This window comes from Myzus persicae, unplaced genomic scaffold (assembly GCF_001856785.1).
Source record: "Myzus persicae strain clone G006 unplaced genomic scaffold, MPER_G0061.0, whole genome shotgun sequence".
NCBI lineage: Eukaryota > Metazoa > Arthropoda > Insecta > Hemiptera > Aphididae > Myzus > Myzus persicae.
In genome coordinates, this window is record NW_019100984.1 from 18,203 (window position 1) to 20,033 (window position 1,831).

Below are 1,831 nucleotides of genomic sequence, written 5' to 3' on the forward strand. Positions count from 1 at the left end.
CTGAGACCAGATAACAGGGATAAATCATAAAATATTATTGAACTAACAACTTAAATGTCTTATTAAAAAAACATAACAATTTCTTAAATATAAATAACAATTTATATATAATGAATATTGATCAGTCTCACTCTTTGATAAATATCACATGATGATTTAAATTACAGTAAGGAACTTAAACCTATTTCTTTTCAACAACAGAGATAAATCATAAAATATTCTTAAATTAAAAACTTAAATATCTTATGAGAAAAAAAAAAAATTTCTTAAATATAAATTACACTTTTTATACAATGAATATTGATCAGTTAGGTTCCCATGTTAACCTAATATCAATAAAATTGTTTTACCTCCATACATTATCATGCATTAGTTACATTAGAGTGATAACAAAAATTATAATTAATTGTCAACTAATATATCTTTCAAATGATATATAAATCATTATGATTATGCAAACATTATGTGTTAAAGATATAAAGCTATTTCACATATTTTTTAAAGCTCTTAAAATGTATTAGTTAATTAGACAATTAAAATATGTTCTCCTTGAATTATGCTGCCGATTTCTTACAGTTATTTTCACAAGTGTGATAACTAATGAAATTACTTGATAATGGTATCAAATATTGAACACCAGTGATCAGGCCCGTGCAACTCAACTGAAAATACATACTTACAAAAACGCTTTTATTAAGGAGCAAACCGGAACGGGCGCTCTGCTGCGCTCTAGCGGTTTATAAAACTACACAATATTTGACATGATAATATAAGTAGTCAACATTTAAATAAATAATAAATATACGATTTTTAAAATTTTAGTCGTTATGGTTTAATGTTTAAAATTTATGTTAAATTAATTAAAATGTAATTCCTATCAATATTTTGTTTAAAACTATGTTGTACAAAATTTTGCTAGTTTTTTCTTCTTTGTGTTCGTTTTAACAATTTCCCGATTCACTGTTCTTGACCATTGTTTCATTCGCATACTCAAGTAATACTTAATTGCATAGGCAAAAATCTCATATTTGTGTTCGGGACATGGAAAATTAAATCTTTGAAAATGTTCAATTAAATCATCTACAGTTTTATTATAGACGTCTGGGCTTTTAATATTTTTCATGAAGCAATCTTCTACAGCACTTATGAATTTAAAAAATATAATATTTGGGTGAGTAAGTTTTCCTTTTGATTTTAAATTTGTTAATTCTGCTGCATTAACATTATTTATAGGTGGCAAGTGTGTGACAAATGCTTGCTTGCATATAACACATTGTGTCTTTTTGCCAATTTGAAAACACAAGTAACCGGTGATATAATATTTTAAGCAGTCAATTACTTGTGCATGAGCATAATCATGTTCAATGATGTCAGTGAATTCCCATGTTCCATCGTCAATTAATGTATCTAGCTTGTTTTTCAAGTTTTCTAAGGCTGTCGGTGATTTTTTATCATTATGATATATACTCTTGATGTCTGATAAACGTATTAGATTGGATCCAGGGTCCATAATATTGATAGAACAGTTGCCATATTTTGGAGGTTTTATAATAGAATATACAGAAAGTAATTTATATACTTGAAGGAAGGTAGGGGTGGCAGGGTGGTCATTAGCCCCAGATGCCATTCGAACTGTACCAAAAAATCTCTGTAAAATGTAAATAGATATTAGTATAAATTTATAAAATGTTTACACTGTATTGTAAGTACTTCAAGTGCATCTTGGTTTATTTTTCCAGATAGAACATATTTAAATCCAAATTTGTCTATTAAGTAATCTGTTAATTCAATACAAGAGTTCAGTGTTACACGTAAACCTTCAGAAGTACTT

At 27.3% G+C, this 1,831-nt stretch overlaps 1 protein-coding gene across 1 annotated transcript; it reads right to left on the bottom strand.

Moving 5' to 3' along the window:
• Positions 1–554: 554 nt before the first annotated feature.
• On the bottom strand, positions 555–1,657 carry LOC111027143. Its single transcript, XM_022305364.1, has 2 exons — positions 1,223–1,657; positions 555–662 (listed from the first exon to the last, which is right to left on the bottom strand). Exons 1-2 carry the CDS (start codon positions 1,625–1,627, stop codon positions 555–557), a joined length of 513 nt encoding a protein of 170 aa, XP_022161056.1. The 5' UTR covers positions 1,628–1,657.
• Positions 1,658–1,831: the final 174 nt, after the last annotated feature.